The sequence below is a fragment of the Hyla sarda genome, unplaced genomic scaffold, assembly GCF_029499605.1.
Source record: "Hyla sarda isolate aHylSar1 unplaced genomic scaffold, aHylSar1.hap1 scaffold_1135, whole genome shotgun sequence".
In the NCBI taxonomy this organism is placed as follows: Eukaryota; Metazoa; Chordata; class Amphibia; order Anura; family Hylidae; genus Hyla; species Hyla sarda.
In genome coordinates this window covers 62,509-82,500 of record NW_026607756.1, presented here as the reverse complement: position 1 = coordinate 82,500, position 19,992 = coordinate 62,509, and the positions used below count along the sequence as shown (strand labels likewise).

At 45.9% G+C, this 19,992-nt stretch overlaps 1 protein-coding gene across 1 annotated transcript in view; it reads left to right on the top strand.

Moving 5' to 3' along the window:
- SLC43A3 (solute carrier family 43 member 3) overlaps nt 1–19,992 on the top strand; it is a gene marked incomplete at its 5' end in the record, with an annotated part of 88,253 nt that overhangs the window by 24,390 nt on the left and 43,871 nt on the right. Inside the window, 3 exons of the mRNA XM_056551636.1 lie at nt 2,515–2,607; nt 13,570–13,709; nt 14,071–14,192. Of these exons, the coding sequence (XP_056407611.1) occupies nt 2,515–2,607; nt 13,570–13,709; nt 14,071–14,192 (355 nt within the window). The remainder of the gene's footprint in view (nt 1–2,514; nt 2,608–13,569; nt 13,710–14,070; nt 14,193–19,992) is intronic.

Sequence of the window (19,992 nt, the reverse complement as noted above, 5' to 3'; positions counted from 1 at the left end):
ACTACTATATACAGCGTACATTATACTACAACATAGTGCCAAATAATACTGCTATATACAGCGTACAAAATACTACAACATAGTGCCAAATAATACTGCTATATACAGCCTACAAAATACTGCAACATAGTGCCAAATAATACTGCTATATACAGCCTACAAAATACCGCAACATAGTGCCAAATAATACTGCTATATACAGCCTACAAAATACTGCAACATAGTGCCAAATAATACTGCTATATACAGCCTACAAAATACTGCAAGATGGTGCCAAAATAATACTTCTATAAACAGCCTACAAAATACTGCAACATAGTGCCAAATAATACTGCTATATACAGCGTACATAATACTGCAACATAATGCCAAATAATACTGCTATATACAGCCTACAAAATACTGCAACATAGTGCCAAATAATACTGCTATATACAGCCTACAAAATACTGCAACATAGTGCCAAATAATACTGCTATATACAGCCTACAAAATACTACAAGATAGTGCCAAACTAATACTGCTATAGACAGCCTACAAAATACTGCAACATAGTGCCAAATAATACTGCTATATAGCGTACATAATACTACAGCATAGTGCCAAATAATACTGCTATATACTGCCTACAAAATACTACAAGATAGTGCCAAATAATACTGCTATATACAGCCTACAAAATACTGCAACATAGTGCCAAATAATACTGCTATATAGCGTACAAAATACTACAGCATAGTGCCAAATAATACTACTATATACAGCCTACAAAATACTACAACATAGTGCCAAAATAATACTGTTATAGTCAGCCCACAAAATACTGCCAGATAGTGCCAAAATAATACTGCAATATACAGCCTACAAAATACTGCAACATTGTGCCAAAATCATACTGCTATATACAGCCCACAAAATACTGCAACATTGTGCCAAAATCATACTGCTATATACAGCCCACATAATACTGCCAGATAGTGCCAAAATAATACTGCTATATACAGCCTACAAAATACTACAAGATAGAGCCAAATAATACTGCTATATACACAGCCTACAAAATACTGCAACATAGTGCCAAATAATACTGCTATATACAGCCTACAAAATACTGCAACATTGTGCGAAAATAATACTGCTATATACAGCGTATAAAATACTACAAGATAGTGCCAAAATAATACTACTATACACAGCCTACAAAATACTGCAACATAGTGCCAAATAATACTACTATATACAGCCTACAAAATACTACAACATAGTGCCAAATAATACTGCTATATACAGCCTACAAAATGCTGCAACATAGTGCCAAAATAATACTGCTATATACAGCCCACATAATACTGCAACATTGTGCCAAATAATACTGCTATATACAGCCTACAAAATACTGCAACATTGTGCCAAAATAATACTGCTATATACAGCCTACAAAATACTGCAACATAGTGCCAAATAATACTGCTATATACAGCCTACAAAATACTACAACATAGTGCCAAAATAATACTGCTATATACAGCCCACATAATACTGCAACATTGTGCCAAATAATACTGCTATATACAGCCTACAAAATACTGCAACATAGTGCCAAAATAATACTGCTATATACAGCCCACATAATACTGCCAGATGGTGCCAAATAATACTGCTATATACAGCCTACAAAATACTGCAACATTGTGCCAAAATAATACTGCTATATACAGCCTACAAAATACTACAACATAGTGCCAAATAATACTGCTATATACAGCCTACAAAATGCTGCAACATAGTGCCAAATAATACTGCTATATACAGACTACAAAATACTGCCAGATGGTGCCAAATAATACTGCTATATACAGCCTACAAAATACTGCAACATTGTGCCAAAATAATACTGCTATATACAGCCTACAAAATACTACAACATAGTGCCAAAATAATACTGCTATATACAGCCCACATAATACTGCAACATTGTGCCAAATAATACTGCTATATACAGCCTACAAAATACTGCAACATTGTGCCAAAATAATACTGCTATATACAGCCTACAAAATACTACAAGATAGTGCCAAAATAATACTGCTATATACACAGCCTACAAAATACTACAAGATAGTGCCAAAATAATACTGCTATATACACAGCCTACAAAATACTGCCAAAATAATACTGCTATGTACAACCTACAAAATACTGCAACACAGTGCCAAAATAATACTACTATATACTGTACAGCCCTCAAAATATCGCCATATAGTGCCAAAAGCTTGTGTAAAAGCAAAATTGAGTTCGGAAACTCCAAGATAAAATAAAATGTAAAACTCTGATGTGGTCCTGAGGGTAAAGACGTCTCCTGAGGACAACCCCCTGCTGGGGGTTATAATATATCTGTGGCCCCTGTTGCCCCCCCCCCCCCGCACATCAGACTGAGGGATCATGGGAGATTCCACAACATATAAGATGGAAACAAGAATCAGGAAGTGATATAACTTTATTTTTCTTGAAAAGGTGGGAAATCTGTTTGGATCGCAACGTTCTACGATAATAACGCTCTACAACGGGGCCTTCGACTCGTCTTCTGTCATGTTCCTTGTCGTGAAGGTAAAAGATCTTATAGGCCAGAACAATGCGGGGCCCCTCCCTGATATATATAATATTGTGACCTCTAGAACAATGCGGGGCCCCTCCCTGATATATATAATATTGTGACCTCTAGAACAATGCGGGGCCCCTCCCTGATATATGATATTGTGACCTCTAGAACAATGCGGGGCCCCTCCCTGATATATATAATATTGTGACCTCTAGAACAATGCGGGGCCCCTCCCTGATATATATAATATTGTGACCTCTAGAACAATGCGGGGCCCCTCCCTGATATATATTATATTGTGACCTCTAGAACAATGCGGGGCCCCTCCCTGATATATATAATATTGTGACCTCTAGAACAATGCGGGGCCCCTCCCTGATATATATAATATTGTGACCTCTAGAACAATGCGGGGCCCCTCCCTGATATATATTATATTGTGACCTCTAGAACAATGCGGGGCCCCTCCCTGATATATATAATATTGTGACCTCTAGAACAATGCGGGGCCCCTCCCTGATATATATAATATTGTGACCTCTAGAACAATGCGGGGCCCCTCCCTGATATATATAATATTGTGACCTCTAGAACAATGCGGGGCCCCTCCCTGATATATGATATTGTGACCTCTAGAACAATGCGGGGCCCCTCCCTGATATATATAATATTGTGACCTCTAGAACAATGCGGGGCCCCTCCCTGATATATATAATATTGTGACCTCTAGAACAATGCGGGGCCCCTCCCTGATATATATTATATTGTGACCTCTAGAACAATGCGGGGCCCCTCCCTGATATATATTATATTGTGACCTCTAGAACAATGCGGGGCCCCTCCCTGATATATATAATATTGTGACCTCTAGAACAATGCGGGGCCCCTCCCTGATATATATAATATTGTGACCTCTAGAACAATGCTGGGCCCCTCCCTGATATATATAATATTGTGACCTCTAGAACAATGCGGGGCCCCTCCCTGATATATATAATATTGTGACCTCTAGAACAATGCGGGGCCCCTCCCTGATATATAATATTGTGACCTCTAGAACAATGCGGGGCCCCTCCCTGATATATATAATATTGTGACCTCTAGAACAATGCGGGGCCCCTCCCTAATATATATAATATTGTGACCTCTAGAACAATGCGGTGCCCCTCCCTGATATATAATATTGTGACCTCTAGAACAATGCGGGGCCCCTCCCTGATATATAATATTGTGACCTCTAGAACAATGCAGGGCCCCTCCCTGATATATAATATTGTGACCTCTAGAACAATGCGGGGCCCCTCCCTGATATATAATATTGTGACCTCTAGAACAATGCGGGGCCCCTCCCTGATATATGATATTGTGACCTCTAGAACAATGCGGGGCCCCTCCCTGATATATATAATATTGTGACCTCTAGAACAATGCGGGGCCCCTCCCTGATATATAATATTGTGACCTCTAGAACAATGCGGGGCCCCTCCCTGATATATATATTATTGTGACCTCTAGAACAATGCAGGGCCCCTCCCTGATATATAATATTGTGACCTCTAGAACAATGCGGGGCCCCTCCCTGATATATATATTATTGTGACCTCTAGAACAATGCAGGGCCCCTCCCTGATATATAATCTTGTGACCTCTAGAACAATGCGGGGCCCCTCCCTGATATATAATATTGTGACCTCTAGAACAATGCGGGGCCCCTCCCTGATATATAATATTGTGACCTCTAGAACAATGCGGGGCCCCTCCCTGATATATAATATTGTGACCTCTAGAACAATGCGGGACCCCTCCCTGATATATAATATTGTGACCTCTAGAACAATACGGGGCCCCTCCCTGATATATAATATTGTGACCTCTAGAACAATACGGGGCCCCTCCCTGATATATAATATTGTGACCTCTAGAACAATGCGGGGCCCCTCCCTGATATATGATATTGTGACCTCTAGAATAATGCGGGGCCCCTCCCTGATATATAATATTGTGACCTCTAGAACAATGCGGGGCCCCTCCCTGATATATGATATTGTGACCTCTAGAACAATACGGGGCCCCTCCCTGATATATAATATTGTGACCTCTAGAAAAATGCGGGGCCCCTCCCTGATATATAATATTGTGACCTCTAGAACAATACGGGGCCCCTCCCTGATATATAATCTTGTGACCTCTAGAACAATGCGGGGCCCCTCCCTGATATATAATATTGTGACCTCTAGAACAATGCGAGGCCCCTCCCTGATATATAATATTGTGACCTCTAGAACAATACGGGGCCCCTCCCTGATATATAATATTGTGACCTTTAGAACAATGCGGGGCCCCTCCCTGATATATAATCTTGTGACCTCTAGAACAATATGGGGCCCCTCCCTGATATATAATCTTGTGACCTCTAGAACAATACGGGGCCCCTCCCTGATATATAATATTGTGACCTCTAGAACAATGCGGGGCCCCTCCCTGATATATAATATTGTGACCTCTAAAACAATGTGGGGCCCCTCCCTGATATATAATATTGTGACCTCTAGAACAATGCAGGGCCCCTCCCTGATATATAATATTGTGACCTCTAGAACAATGCGGGGCCCCTCCCTAATATATAATCTTGTGACCTCTAGAACAATGTGGGGCCCCTTCCTGATATATAATATTGTGACCTCTAGAACAATGCGGGGCCCCTCCCTGATATATGATATTGTGACCTCTAGAACAATGCGGGGCCCCTCCCTGATATATGATATTGTGACCTCTAGAACAATGCGGGGCCCCTCCCTGATATATCATATTGTGACCTCTAGAACAATGCGGGGCCCCTCCCTGATATATGATATTGTGACCTCTAGAACAATGCAGGGCTCCTCCCTGATATATAATATTGTGACCTCTAGAACAATACGGGGCCCCTCCCTGATATATAATCTTGTGACCTCTAGAACAATGCGGGGCCCCTCCCTGATATATAATATTGTGACCTCTAGAACAATGCGGGGCCCCTCCCTGATATATAATATTGTGACCTCTAGAACAATGCGGGACCCCTCCCTGATATATAATATTGTGACCTCTAGAACAATGCGGGGCCCCTCCCTGATATATGATATTGTGACCTCTAGAACAATGCGGGGCCCCTCCCTGATATATAATATTGTGACCTCTAGAACAATGCGGGGCCCCTCCCTGATATATGATATTGTGACCTCTAGAACAATGCTGGGCCCCTCCCTGATATATGATATTGTGACCTCTAGAACAATGCGGGGCCCCTCCCTGATATATAATCTTGTGACCTCTAGAACAATGCAGGGCCCCTCCCTGATATATAATATTGTGACCTCTAGAACAATGCGGGGCCCCTCCCTGATATATAATATTGTGACCTCTAGGTCAATGCGGGGCCCCTCCCTGATATATGATATTGTGACCTCTAGAACAATACGGGGCCCCTCCCTGATATATAATATTGTGACCTCTAGGTCAATGCGGGGTCCCTCCCTGATATATGATATTGTGACCTCTAGAACAATGCGGGGCCCCTCCCTGATATATGATATTGTGACCTCTAGAACAATGCGGGGCCCCTCCCTGATATATAATATTGTGACCTCTAGAACAATGCGGGGCCCCTCCCTGATATATAATCTTGTGACCTCTAGAACAATGCAGGGCCCCTCCCTGATATATAATATTGTGACCTCTAGAACAATGCGGGGCCCCTCCCTGATATATAATCTTGTGACCTCTAGAACAATGCAGGGCCCCTCCCTGATATATAATATTGTGACCTCTAGAACAATGCGGGGCCCCTCCCTGATATATAATATTGTGACCTCTAGGTCAATGCGGGGCCCCTCCCTGATATATGATATTGTGACCTCTAGAACAATACGGGGCCCCTCCCTGATATATAATATTGTGACCTCTAGAACAATGCGGGGCCCCTCCCTGATATATGATATTGTGACCTCTATGGTTGAACCTCTTCTCAATACCTGAAAGATGGACTCATGGGGCCCCTGGAGGTCACTTACCTGGTAACCATAGATGTGTATAGAACAAGGGTACGGGGTGGGTGAGATTGGTTCTGGTGAGACCCCTGGAGGTCACTTACCTGGTAACCATAGACGCGTATAGAACAAGGGTACGGGGTGGGTGGGATTGGTTCTGGTGAGACCCCTGGAGGTCATTTACCTGGTAACCATAGACGTGTATAGAAGAAGGGTACGGGGTGGGTGGGATTGGTTCTGGTGAGACCCCTGGAGGTCACTTACCTGGTAACCATAGACGTGTATCGAACAAGGGTACGGGGTGGGTGTGATTGGTTCTGGTGAGACCCCTGGAGGTCACTTACCTGGTAACCATAGACGTGTATAGAACAAGGGTACGGGGTGGGTGGGATTGGTTCTGGTGAGACCCCTGGAGGTCACTTACCTGGTAACCATAGACGTGTATAGAACAAGGGTACGGGGTGGGTGTGATTGGTTCTGGTGAGACCCCTGGAGGTCACTTACCTGGTAACCATAGACGCGTATAGAACAAGGGTACGGGGTGGGTGTGATTGGTTCTGGTGAGACCCCTGGAGGTCACTTACCTGGTAACCATAGACGTGTATAGAACAAGGGTACGGGGTGGGTGTGATTGGTTCTGGTGAGACCCCTGGAGGTCACTTACCTGGTAACCATAGACGTGCATAGAACAAGGGTACAGGGTGGGTGAGATTGGTTCTGGTGAGACGCCTGGAGGTCACTTACCTGGTAACCATAGACGTGTATAGAACAAGGGTACGGGGTGGGTGGGATTGGTTCTGGTGAGACCCCTGGAGGTCACTTACCTGGTAACCATAGATGCGTATAGAACAAGGGTACGGGGTGAGTGTGATTGGTTCTGGTGAGACCCCTGGAGGTCACTTACCTGGTAACCATAGACGTGTATAGAACAAGGGTACGGGGTGGGTGAGATTGGTTCTGGTGAGACGCCTGGAGGTCACTTACCTGGTAACCATAGACGTGTATAGAACAAGGGTACGGGGTGGGTGTGATTGGTTCTGGTGAGACCCCTGGAGGTCACTTACCTGGTAACCATAGACGTGTATAGAACAAGGGTACGGGGTGGGTGTGATTGGTTCTGGTGAGACCCCTGGAGGTCACTTACCTGGTAACCATAGACGCGTATAGAACAAGGGTACGGGGTGGGTGTGATGGGTTCTGGTGAGACCCCTGGAGGTCACTTACCTGGTAACCATAGACGCGTATAGAACAAGGGTACGGGTTGAGTGTGATTGGTTCTGGTGAGACCCCTGGAGGTCACTTACCTGGTAACCATAGACGTGTATAGAACAAGGGTACGGGGTGGGTGTGATTGGTTCTGGTGAGACCCCTGGAGGTCACTTACCTGGTAACCATAGACGTGCATAGAACAAGGGTACAGGGTGGGTGTGATTGGTTCTGGTGAGACCCCTGGAGGTCACTTACCTGGTAACCATAGACGTGTATAGAACAAGGGTACGGGGTGGGTGAGATTGGTTCTGGTGAGACGCCTGGAGGTCACTTACCTGGTAACCATAGACGTGTATAGAACAAGGGTACGGGGTGGGTGGGATTGGTTCTGGTGAGACCCCTGGAGGTCACTTACCTGGTAACCATAGATGCGTATAGAACAAGGGTACGGGGTGAGTGTGATTGGTTCTGGTGAGACCCCTGGAGGTCACTTACCTGGTAACCATAGACGTGTATAGAACAAGGGTACGGGGTGGGTGAGATTGGTTCTGGTGAGACGCCTGGAGGTCACTTACCTGGTAACCATAGACGTGTATAGAACAAGGGTACGGGGTGGGTGTGATTGGTTCTGGTGAGACCCCTGGAGGTCACTTACCTGGTAACCATAGACGTGTATAGAACAAGGGTACGGGGTGGGTGTGATTGGTTCTGGTGAGACCCCTGGAGGTCACTTACCTGGTAACCATAGACGCGTATAGAACAAGGGTACGGGGTGGGTGTGATTGGTTCTGGTGAGACCCCTGGAGGTCACTTACCTGGTAACCATAGACGCGTATAGAACAAGGGTACGGGTTGAGTGTGATTGGTTCTAGTGAGACCCCTGGAGGTCACTTACCTGGTAACCATAGACGCGTATAGAACAAGGGTACGGGGTGGATGTGATTTGTTCTGGTGAGACCCCTGGAGGTCACTTACCTGGTAACCATAGACGTGTATAGAACAAGGGTACGGGGTGGGTGTGATTGGTTCTGGTGAGACCCCTGGAGGTCACTTACCTGGTAACCATAGACGTGTATAGAACAAGGGTACGGGTTGGGTGTGATTGGTTCTAGTGAGACCCTTGGAGGTCACTTACCTGGTAACCATAGACGTGTATAGAACAAGGGTACGGGGTGGGTGAGATTGGTTCTGGTGAGACGCCTGGAGGTCACTTACCTGGTAACCATAGACGTGTATAGAACAAGGGTACGGGGTGGGTGAGATTGGTTCTGGTGAGACCCCTGGAGGTCACTTACCTGGTAACCATAGACGTGTATAGAACAAGGGTACGGGGTGGGTGGGATTGGTTCTGGTGAGACCCCTGGAGGTCACTTACCTGGTAACCATAGACGTGTATAGAACAAGGGTACGGGGTGGGTGGGATTGGTTCTGGTGAGACCCCTGGAGGTCACTTACCTGGTAACCATAGACGTGTATAGAACAAGGGTACAGGGTGGGTGGGATTGGTTCTGGTGAGACCCCTGGAGGTCACTTACCTGGTAACCATAGACGTGTATAGAACAAGAGTACGGGGTGGGTGAGATTGCTTCTGGTGAGACCCCTGGAGGTCACTTACCTGGTAACCATAGACGCGTATAGAACAAGGGTACGGGGTGGGTGGGATTGGTTTTGGTGAGACCCCTGGAGGTCACTTACCTGGTAACCATAGACGCGTATAGAACAAGGGTACGGGGTGGGTGAGATTGGTTCTGGTGAGACCCCTGGAGGTCACTTACCTGGTAACCATAGACGCGTATAGAACAAGGGTACGGGGTGGGTGAGATTGGTTCTGGTGAGACCCCTGGAGGTCACTTACCTGGTAACCATAGACGTGTATAGAACAAGGGTACGGGGTGGGTGGGATTGGTTCTGGTGAGACCCCTGGAGGTCACTTACCTGGTAACCATAGACGTGTATAGAACAAGGGTACAGGGTGGGTGGGATTGGTTCTGGTGAGACCCCTGGAGGTCACTTACCTGGTAACCATAGACGTGTATAGAACAAGGGTACGGGGTGGGTGAGATTGCTTCTGGTGAGACCCCTGGAGGTCACTTACCTGGTAACCATAGACGCGTATAGAACAAGGGTACGGGGTGGGTGGGATTGGTTTTGGTGAGACCCCTGGAGGTCACTTACCTGGTAACCATAGACGCGTATAGAACAAGGGTACGGGGTGGGTGAGATTGGTTCTGGTGAGACCCCTGGAGGTCACTTACCTGGTAACCATAGACGTGTATAGAACAAGGGTACGGGGTGGGTGGGATTGGTTCTGGTGAGACCCCTGGAGGTCACTTACCTGGTAACCATAGATGCGTATAGAACAAGGGTACGGGGTGAGTGTGATTGGTTCCGGTGAGACCCCTGGAGGTCACTTACCTGGTAACCATAGACGTGTATAGAACAAGGGTACGGGGTGGGTGAGATTGGTTCTGGTGAGACGCCTGGAGGTCACTTACCTGGTAACCATAGACGTGTATAGAACAAGGGTACGGGGTGGGTGTGATTGGTTCTGGTGAGACCCCTGGAGGTCACTTACCTGGTAACCATAGACGTGTATAGAACAAGGGTACGGGGTGGGTGTGATTGGTTCTGGTGAGACCCCTGGAGGTCACTTACCTGGTAACCATAGACGCGTATAGAACAAGGGTACGGGGTGGGTGTGATTGGTTCTGGTGAGACCCCTGGAGGTCACTTACCTGGTAACCATAGACGCGTATAGAACAAGGGTACGGGTTGAGTGTGATTGGTTCTGGTGAGACCCCTGGAGGTCACTTACCTGGTAACCATAGACGTGTATAGAACAAGGGTACGGGGTGGGTGTGATTGGTTCTGGTGAGACCCCTGGAGGTCACTTACCTGGTAACCATAGACGTGCATAGAACAAGGGTACAGGGTGGGTGTGATTGGTTCTGGTGAGACCCCTGGAGGTCACTTACCTGGTAACCATAGACGTGTATAGAACAAGGGTACGGGGTGGGTGAGATTGGTTCTGGTGAGACGCCTGGAGGTCACTTACCTGGTAACCATAGACGTGTATAGAACAAGGGTACGGGGTGGGTGGGATTGGTTCTGGTGAGACCCCTGGAGGTCACTTACCTGGTAACCATAGATGCGTATAGAACAAGGGTACGGGGTGAGTGTGATTGGTTCTGGTGAGACCCCTGGAGGTCACTTACCTGGTAACCATAGACGTGTATAGAACAAGGGTACGGGGTGGGTGAGATTGGTTCTGGTGAGACGCCTGGAGGTCACTTACCTGGTAACCATAGACGTGTATAGAACAAGGGTACGGGGTGGGTGTGATTGGTTCTGGTGCGACCCCTGGAGGTCACTTACCTGGTAACCATAGACGTGTATAGAACAAGGGTACGGGGTGGGTGTGATTGGTTCTGGTGAGACCCCTGGAGGTCACTTACCTGGTAACCATAGACGCGTATAGAACAAGGGTACGGGGTGGGTGTGATTGGTTCTGGTGAGACCCCTGGAGGTCACTTACCTGGTAACCATAGACGCGTATAGAACAAGGGTACGGGTTGAGTGTGATTGGTTCTGGTGAGACCCCTGGAGGTCACTTACCTGGTAACCATAGACGCGTATAGAACAAGGGTACGGGGTGGATGTGATTTGTTCTGGTGAGACCCCTGGAGGTCACTTACCTGGTAACCATAGACGCGTATAGAACAAGGGTACGGGGTGGGTGGGATTGGTTCTGGTGAGACCCCTGGAGGTCACTTACCTGGTAACCATAGACGCGTATAGAACAAGGGTACGGGGTGGGTGGGATTGGTTCTGGTGAGACCCCTGGAGGTCACTTACCTGGTAACCATAGACGTGTATAGAACAAGGGTACGGGGTGGGTGGGATTGGTTCTGGTGAGACCCCTGGAGGTCACTTACCTGGTAACCATAGACGCGTATAGAACAAGGGTACGGGGTGGGTGTGATTGGTTCTGGTGAGACCCCTGGAGGTCACTTACCTGGTAACCATAGACGTGTATAGAACAAGGGTACGGGGTGGGTGTGATTGGTTCTGGTGAGACTCCTGGAGGTCACTTACCTGGTAACCATAGACGTGTATAGAACAAGGGTACGGGTTGGGTGTGATTGGTTCTGGTGAGACCCTTGGAGGTCACTTACCTGGTAACCATAGACGTGTATAGAACAAGGGTACGGGGTGGGTGAGATTGGTTCTGGTGAGACGCCTGGAGGTCACTTACCTGGTAACCATAGACGTGTATAGAACAAGGGTACGGGGTGGGTGAGATTGGTTCTGGTGAGACCCCTGGAGGTCACTTACCTGGTAACCATAGACGTGTATAGAACAAGGGTACGGGGTGGGTGGGATTGGTTCTGGTGAGACCCCTGGAGGTCACTTACCTGGTAACCATAGACGTGTATAGAACAAGGGTACGTGGTGGGTGGGATTGGTTCTGGTGAGACCCCTGGAGGTCACTTACCTGGTAACCATAGACGTGTATAGAACAAGGGTACAGGGTGGGTGGGATTGGTTCTGGTGAGACCCCTGGAGGTCACTTACCTGGTAACCATAGACGTGTATAGAACAAGAGTACGGGGTGGGTGAGATTGCTTCTGGTGAGACCCCTGGAGGTCACTTACCTGGTAACCATAGACGCGTATAGAACAAGGGTACGGGGTGGGTGGGATTGGTTTTGGTGAGACGCCTGGAGGTCACTTACCTGGTAACCATAGACGCGTATAGAACAAGGGTACGGGGTGGGTGAGATTGGTTCTGGTGAGACCCCTGGAGGTCACTTACCTGGTAACCATAGACGCGTATAGAACAAGGGTACGGGGTGGGTGGGATTGGTTCTGGTGAGACCCCTGGAGGTCACTTACCTGGTAACCATAGACGTGTATAGAACAAGGGTACTGGGTGGGTGAGATTGGTTCTGGTGAGACCCCTGGAGGTCACTTACCTGGTAACCATAGACGTGTATAGAACAAGGGTACGGGGTGGGTGGGATTGGTTCTGGTGAGACCCTGGAGGTCACTTACCTGGTAACCATAGACGTGTATAGAACAAGGGTACAGGGTGGGTGGGATTGGTTCTGGTGAGACCCCTGGAGGTCACTTACCTTGTAACCATAGACGTGTATAGAACAAGGGTACGGGGTGGGTGAGATTGCTTCTGGTGAGACCCCTGGAGGTCACTTACCTGGTAACCATAGACGCGTATAGAACAAGGGTACGGGGTGGGTGGGATTGGTTTTGGTGAGACCCCTGGAGGTCACTTACCTGGTAACCATAGACGCGTATAGAACAAGGGTACGGGGTGGGTGAGATTGGTTCTGGTGAGACCCCTGGAGGTCACTTACCTGGTAACCATAGACGCGTATAGAACAAGGGTACGGGGTGGGTGGGATTGGTTCTGGTGAGACCCCTGGAGGTCACTTACCTGGTAACCATAGACGTGTATAGAACAAGGGTACTGGGTGGGTGAGATTGGTTCTGGTGAGACCCCTGGAGGTCACTTACCTGGTAACCATAGACGTGTATAGAACAAGGGTACGGGGTGGGTGGGATTGGTTCTGGTGAGACCCCTGGAGGTCACTTACCTGGTAACCATAGATGCGTATAGAACAAGGGTAAGGGGTGGGTGTGATTGGTTCTCGTGAGACCCCTGGAGGTCACTTACCTGCTCCTTATATAGAGGTAACGTCTTGTCTCGTTCCAGGTTCTCTACCAGAATGGGATTTCGCTGCAGGATTTGTTCCTCTTCTTTTCGTGCTGCAGCGTTTGTCACGTTATAAGGACGATGTTTCTGATGCCAAAGACTCATATCCCGTTCCCTGTACCGGATGACTACACATACGGGTACCTACCTCACATTAGTCTTCCATTGGGTTCTCTGGTCCTGTCATTATGCACCATATTACAGCTCCACCCCCTCTATATCGGGTCCTCTTATGTATTAGGCCTCGCGTCTTCTAATGGGCGCCTCATTGGAGCTGGGACATCATCTGTAGAATTCGGGGCCCCAGATACTGGCACATAGATGCCTATGGCCCTGGAGTATGGTTGGCCAAACATAGTGTCCGCCGAACCCACCAACCATCTAATGTGATCGAGGCCCCTTAGGCCAATGCTGGGGGGGATGGTGGGCCATGTAGGATTTCGGGTGCCCCATGTTCCTCAGGGTTCCCGGGGCTTTAATGCTCGTTCCTTCTTTTCTTAGTTTGGACTGTGGAAAACTCTGTCAGAAAACATCCAGATCCCGGGACCCTTCATCAGGACCAGATGACCCAAAAAATGAGCAGAAGAATGAAGATGCCTCCAAGAAGCCCCTGGTGAAGCCGGGTAAGTGTCACCAATACGTCCAGTGACCCTGATCCATATGGTCCGGTTCTGGTCACACGGGCAGCCGGACCCTCATTTCTATATGATCCTATAATTCTATATTAATTCTGGACACTTAGGATTATGGGAAAAGAATCTGCGAGGCAGCTCCGACGCCATCAAAACGAACATATCCCTTATCTAGACATGTGCAGAACTAAAAATGTTGTTTCTTTTCCTTTCGTTCGTTTTCGTTTTCATAAATGATTGGTTCTGTGAATATTCGGAATGCTGTTAATTCGTTATATTCGGTTTTCGGATACATAGGCTAAAATGTTTTTCGGATGCATTCATTAATAACATTGAATACATTCATTAATTTGGATCTTTCGTTATATATGTAAAATTCGTTAAATTTCGCATTGGTTACTAAACGAAATGCACATTAGTTTCCCCTGCTGATCCTCTTTGGTAATAAGTAACAGGTGTTACTTTAGGATTCTGGTTGTTTTCACCTTTTTTTGCCGTTTTCCTCAGGGAAACCCAATGACGAAGATCGAATTCATTCCTTACATTCTGTTTACTGATAACGAATGCATTTGTTAACTGTATATTCGTATTCATATTCTTTTTCGGAAATATTCGATTTTTTTTTTTTCGTGCATTCGGATTGTAACGAACACCCGAAAACGGGAAAATTCGTTAAGTTTAGTATTCGTTCCGAAATGAATTGCACACGTCTACCCTTATCCACAGAAGCAGCTGATCATAGCCGATCTCTGCTGTCAGTGAAGGAGCGCGTGTGGTCTAACGTTAGATGCCCCCCCCCCCCCAGTTTATTTCTATGGGGGCGCCGGAGATGCCCGAGCGCTGTGCGCGGGTCTTTTCTGTGCTCCCATAGAAATGAATGGAGCGCGAGCCTTCTGCAGCAGACGCTCCTCACTGAGAGGCAAGTCCTGTTCCGGGGATTTCGGGGGTGGGTGGTTGGGGTTTGGGGCGGTTCCAGTGGAAAGCACCCTCAGGCCACGGCCACCCCCCCCCCCCCACGTGATCAGCTACATCTTGTAGATGGGGGAGAAGTTAGTTTTGGTTGAACCTCTATAAGAGGCCTTAGTACATGACTGGGAATTTAATATGCCAAAGCCTCATTTGGTGAAGTTAGACATGATGGTTTGAGGGTTGTTCAGAGCAGCGTGCTGGCTACAATAGGCCCATCGTTGTGGGACCCAGGGGGGAATGTGTCATAAATATATGGGCCATCCATCCTCTGGGGAGAAGGATATGCTAAGCGGCTCTCTGACGCCATCTTGTGGAGGTAGTTCTCCCTTGTCAGTGTTTGACACTATAAAAAGTCTTGAGGGGGTGGGGGGCGTGGCCTGAGGCGAATGGAGTAGGACGTGCGCTGCAGAGCTCCGTCACCTACCAACCCTTTAATAGCGGTTTAATGGCCTAAACCTACGTAATTGAACTCCAAAAAACGCCCCTATGTGGTCATCTCACACCTGGACACTTATACCTGGGTCCAGGGTCTGATGGGAAGCTGCCCTCCGCTGATCTGCGACTTTTCCCAGACGACCGGGACTCCAGCAACAGGCCGCAGAGTCATCTTCCCGCGCTGCACGAGCTCTGAACCGCCTCCTGCTCGCAGAGGTGACAGTAGAAGTGAAGCATAAAGAAGAACACCACAGCTCATTGAGGGAGTGGCGTCTCGTCTGGAGGATAGTCTGCTCAGCCTGTCGGGTAAGAACCGCACCGGAGCTCCACACCAACCCACATGGACGCCTATAGTGGAGAGACTAGACCCGGAGCCCGCGCTGTACTCCCCTGACACAGACCCCTGACCCGGGGTACTCGCAGCACTAACGGGACTGCTCTCCAGAACCTCCAGTTAGATCCTCGGTCAGTGCGGGGCCCAGATCAGCTCCTTTTACCTCTGAAGAATTAACCTCTCCACTGCTGGGCTCGGCTTACAGAGGAGCGGTGGTGCTGTAACAGCTGTCAGTAACCAGGACTACTATAAAAGGACTTTGCCCGACATCTTGTACTAACGCAAGGTATCAGTGGTCGCCATTTTATACAGTCTACACGTCTGCATCTAAGATCCATATACAGGAGTAAAATCACACGGCGGTGACACCTATATATCTTTATACCTACATCTATATTAACTGAATAACACCTAAAAACACTCCTGATTACTAAGATCTATCCCAGCGGTCTTCAAACTGTGGCCCTCCAGATGTTGCAAAACTACAACTCCCAGCATGCCCGGACAGCCAACGGCTGTCCGGGCATGCTGGGAATTGTAGTTTTGTAACATCTGGAGGGCCACAGTTTGAAGACCGCTGATCTATCCTGATATCTGACTTACCATTAAAGGGGTACTCCGGTGAAAACCTTTTTTCTTTTTAAATCAACTGATGGCAGAAAGTTAAACATATTTGTAAATGACTTCTATTAAAAATTCTTAATCCTTCCTGTACTTATTAGCTGCTGAATACTACAGAGGAAATTCTTTTCTTTTTGGAATGCTCTCTGATCACATCACGAGCACAGTGCTCTCTACTGACATTATAATGATAATAATAATAACGCTTTATTTATTGTTGTCCTTAGTGGGATTTGAACCCAAGTCCCCAGCACTGGAAGACAGCAGTTCTAACCACTGAGCCACCATGCTGCCCTTAGCATACATCTGCTATGCATGGTTGCTAAAATGGACAGAGATGTCAGCAGAGAGCACTGTGCTCGTGATGTCATGAGTGTTCCAAAAAGAAAGGAATTTCCTCTGTAGCATTCAGCAGCTAATAAGTACTGGAAGGATTACGATTTTTTAATAGAAGTAATTTACAAATATGGAAATGTAGATATGTGTAGCTCAACCACAGAAAAATGAGCGAGGTTAACTAAAAGCTCTCCCCCACAGAGAGATGCAGAAAAGTGAAAAAATAGAATATTAGTCCTCAGCTCAATACCAGAAAAAAGATTAATGGGGGATGTCTGGTATCAATAATAGAGAAAAAACACAATTAATGTATAAATGGTATTTAATAAATATTAAATAGTGCGTTCCCGCAGGGCCCTACGGTAGCGCACAATTAGTTAAAAAAGAAATATAAAATACAACAAGTAGTTACATTACAGAGCGAGTGTATCTATTAAGGCTAACAGCCGTATAATGATACACTGGGTGATACACTGGGTGATACACTGGGTGATACACTGGGTGATACACTGGGTGATACACTGGGTGATGATATGTTAAAGTGTTACTCTGATCAGAATGATAGTAAATTCAGTGTGCACAAAAATAAGAATAAAAATAAAACGTTCCTCCTGGAAAGAAAAATGGTTTGATAGAAAAAATGGATGATACAAGAAAAATAAGTCCTGAAAAATAAGTCCTGAAAATGAAAAGTGACAGTCCTGTAAATGATGGAGTTATGACCTGTAGGATGGATCCTATAATTGGCCTAAAATAATGTCCTGCAAAAAAACGTACACTGTATATGATGATACCATATGGATTGTTTGAATAGTGAATATTGCAATTAAATCGCTGTTGCCGGTTTCTCCACTCCACAGCCTACAAATAGAAATAAAGTCACTGGCACGATTGTGCCACTCACCGCACTGCTGGTGGACAGATGGACGATGGACAAATAAGCTCTAGCCGGGGCGGCGTGATGGTCGCGGGATATACAGCCGTTCTCACCGGCGAGCTGTCCCTTGGCGTCAGATGTACTCTAGCCGGGGCGGAGTGTTGGTCGCACAATATCCATCCGCTCTCACCGGCGAGCTGTCCCTTGGCGTCAGGTGTACTCTAGCCGGGGCGGAGTGTTGGTCGCACAATATCCATCCGCTCTCACCGGCGAGCTGTCCCTTGGCGTCAGGTGTACTCTAGCCGGGGCGGAGTGTTGGTCACACAATATCCATCCGCTCTCACCGGCGAGCTGTCCCTTGGCGTCAGGTGTACTCTAGCCGGGGCGGAGTGTTGGTCACACAATATCCATCCGCTCTCACCGGCGAGCTGTCCCTTGGCGTCAGGTGTACTCTAGCCGGGGCGGAGTGTTGGTCACACAATATCCATCCGCTCTCACCGGCGAGCTGTCCCTTGGCGTCAGGTGTACTCTTGCCGGGGCGGAGTGTTGGTCGCACAATATCCAGCCGCTCTCACTGGCGAGTTAACTCTTGGTGTCTGACGTAGCAGGTCAGCTGATGGCAGGTCAGCTGACCTTGTGCGGGAGGTTAGTTGGTGCTAAATGATGTTGTGTAGTAATACTGCATGCAGATAGAGATGTTGATCCAATGGTGGAGGGTTCTACACCGGTTCAGCAGATGAGTTTAAGTACCGGACCATGTAATGAATGGATAGTGGATGAAATCTCTCCAGAGAGGAACTATCCGATAGGTGCTTGTATAACCGCAGCTGTAGTGTGAACTAGACCAATAAAAGAGGCTCAATCTCAGTCACCAAACGCGTTTCGGGGTTCAGAGCAGATAAGTAATACCCCTTCCTCAGTGGTGTATGACCATATGCGGTCTCTGTTCGTTTTTATAGGCCTCCAAACAATTAGAATTATATCTAAGACCAGGTAAGGATTAGTGGCATGAACTCTGACTATCAGGTAAAAGAAAAAATCCGACATGGGTGATATGTCTAAGTGAGAGAATATACCAACATAAGTTTCTATGATGTATCAAGCAAGTGATTATATATATTTATATAGAACATTACACAATATATATAACATATCTGATATAATTCAAATAAGAATAAAATTGAAATGAAGATAAATATAAGTAATATAAATATAGGTAGAGTGATTCTTGAAAATTAACAATAAAATAAATAAATAAAATTAAAAGTAAATACTATTGAAAAAAGAAAAAAGAAAAATATGAATACAATGTAATAGAATGAAAAAGAATAAAAAATAATAAATAATAAAAATAAAAATAATAATAATGATGAAAATAGAGATGAAAAATAATAATAACAAAAATAAAAATAAATGTAAATAAAAATAAAAATAAAAATAAATTATAAAAAATAAAAAATAAAGAATATATAAAATATATAAAATAAAAAATAGTAAAATCAAAAAATGTAAAAATGTAAATAAAAATAAAAATAAATAAATGTAAAAATAAATAAATGTAAAAATGTAAATAAAAATAAATAAAAATAAATAAATGTAAAAATAATAAAAATAATAAAATATGGAAAATACAGAAAGAAAATGATGAAAATAATGATAACCAGGAAGGAATCATTGGTGGACAGGGTACAATACAGGAGACTAGGGAATAGCATGTAATATTATCTGGAACATCGAATAAGATATTACTAAAGAAAACCAAATAGTTCTAAATTGGAATTAAGGCCTTTGGGTTCAAGACTTTCAAATTCAAAGATTTTTTGGGCTTCAGCTCTAGACATACGAGTTAGGTAGCTCCCTCCCCTCCAATCCTTAGAAATGGCTTGAATTCCGACAAATATGAGTCCAGTGGGGTCTCTATTGTGAACTTGGGCAAAATGACACGACAGAGGATGTTTCATGCAGCCTTTTCTAATGTTGTATATGTGCTCAGAGATCCTAACTCTACGGGGTCTTTTTGTTCTGCCAATGTATTGTCTGTTACAATTGCATTGTAACATATATAGGACACCCTTGGTGGTACAGGTGATCAAACTCGGTATTTGCCATTTGAAACCATTGGTGGTAGATATCACCTCCAGTGTTTTCTTTGCGCCACCTAATTGAAGGCAAATTGGACATGTACCACAACGGAAGAAGCCTTTGGTGGTCAGCCACGT